Here is a 2,196-nt window from a genome sequence, read left to right as displayed (position 1 = left end):
AAACTAAAGGCTTTACTTTGCACCTAAAGCCATTGAGAAAAGCTTTTGGTATTCTATGTCATAAAGAATTTTGCTGCTGTTACTGTACCAAGGATCTTTACAAAAATAGTTTGCTGCTTGGGGAAGGGGGGCAGTACAGTTTTTATTTTATTTTTTTTTTAAAGAATGCTGCAAGTTATGAGACCAGAGTGGATAAAATAGTTATCATTTTGACGACTTATCTAACTGCTTGGCTACTGCTGTGCGTTTCTTTCTTTTGGTTCTGGAGGAGCAAGCAGTTTTTGTGTCATGACATGATAAATGTTGAATTTTTGATCTAACCAGAGATGCTTTGGGGGTATGCTAGGTAGCAATGGCTGCAAATTTTAGTGTGTATGGACTTAAATATCCCTTTGGACTAATTGCTAACCCTACCATAGCTGCACTATGTAGTGGGTGTTGTCATTGTCTCCCCGTGTTAACCTTAACCACAAGTGTGTATATAAGTAGACTATCTGCACTATATTCTCACCAAAAATCACTTTCTTTTGTGATGGTCTACATGCAGGCCAAACAAATGCTTTTTACACTTTTTTTCTAGTTCCTGAACAAGCAATAAAAGTAATACAGTCCCTAAATATTGTGGAGAAATTAATCTGTAAAACTTTCTACAAAGACTTTGAAATCACAGCGCACCTCTCCTATTATCTTCTTTTGTGGTAGAATATTGGCAGCCTTGTCTGGTTTCTGATGCCTATTCACTGAAGGTGCTTGCAGACTGTTAGAAACTAGACCAGAGTATTTATTGTATTCTTTGTGGATTAGTACGTTTACAGTACACACAGCTACAGAGCTCTGTGATGACTTGTTTAAAAGCTCTTTTATTTGCTAAGAATGTCACAACTGTAATCTATAGTTCGTATTCTGGGAGCAGGTCACATTAAGCATAAATTCATATGCAATTTGAGATATATATATATATATATATATATATATATATATATATATATATATTAGTTTTTAGGATAAAGTAATGTGGAACAGTTTCTAAATAAAAAAGGTAGCTGGTATCTTATCTTGTATCATCTGCAGGACATTTACTATTAAAAGTTGCATATATTTTACTTTAAAGCCGAATTTGCATCGGGGTAACACTGTAAAATGCACATATGCACAGTTGCGGTGCCATTTATTCTGAATGGCATTCCGGTACACATCCCGAAAGTACCACAAAGACCCTTTGTTTTAGACACTAAAACACAAAGATGTGAATGACATATTCACTGTAGTGCATTGGAAAAGGAAAGGGAGCATCATATGGTTGCCATCACTTTCAAAATGAATTTGGTAGCCTTTCTGCAATATAGGTTTATATTTTAATGCCTTGTAAATCCAGCATTATTTATTTTGCTATTATCTTATAACTTTTGGTTAATTTCGAGTTAAGGTCTCAACATAGAAATGATTGTCACAATTAAACCAGACGCTAACCAAGATTCTTTGGCCATATTGTTTAGGTATACACAGTACATATTTTGTGGGGTATTATTGATTTCTATGTTTGGCTTCAGTCCTAAAGGGTGGTATTAGTGATTTCAGAAAGGCTTACCTGTCAAAGCAATCCCCATAAGAGCTGCATTGTCTACTCTTTCTTTGGTTGCCTGCACCTCCTTTTTTTCTTGGTATTTCAGTTTTGGAGTCCTCCAAATTGCCATGTCGAAAATGACATCGAAGTGCTCAAGAGTTAGTTTTGGCATTGCAGTGGAACATGCCTGGCTTGGTGTACTAAAAAGAAGTAAAAACTGTTAAGCCGCTTACACATGTGCAATTCTTGTCGTTGGAAAGGATCTTTCACAATCCTTTCCAACGATAAGAACCGCACGATGCATGAACGAGTGCTGTACATACAGCTCCGTTCTGCTCTATGGGGAGGAAGGGGGAGAACAACGGAGCGGCACCCTGCTGCGCGCTCTCCCCCTTCCCTTGCATTAGGATCGCTCGTCGTTCATCGTTTGTGGATCCGCCAGGATGGATCCACGGACGATGAACGACGCGGGCTGTACACACGCCGGATTCTCGCCCGATATCCGGCCGAAGCTGATTGTCGGGCGAGAAAAATTTGACACTGTATGTAGCTTTAGTGAGCAGGAAAGAGTGATGGAGAGTTTCTACTTTTCTTCTTTTGATTAATATTAATTAAAAAAATAAATAATTCCT

General features: G+C 37.9%; 1 protein-coding gene across 1 annotated transcript in view; it reads left to right on the top strand.

Annotated features, from left to right (window-relative positions):
• The window catches only part of PARG (poly(ADP-ribose) glycohydrolase), a 54,728-nt gene that overhangs the window by 1,898 nt on the left and 50,634 nt on the right, over positions 1-2,196 (top strand). Inside the window, exon 2 of the mRNA XM_072423180.1 lies at positions 1,671-1,722. Coding sequence (XP_072279281.1) covers positions 1,671-1,722 — 52 coding nt within the window. The remainder of the gene's footprint in view (positions 1-1,670; positions 1,723-2,196) is intronic.

This window comes from Pyxicephalus adspersus, chromosome 10 (assembly GCF_032062135.1).
Source record: "Pyxicephalus adspersus chromosome 10, UCB_Pads_2.0, whole genome shotgun sequence".
NCBI lineage: Eukaryota > Metazoa > Chordata > Amphibia > Anura > Pyxicephalidae > Pyxicephalus > Pyxicephalus adspersus.
This window is presented reverse-complemented; position numbering and strand designations above follow the sequence as displayed.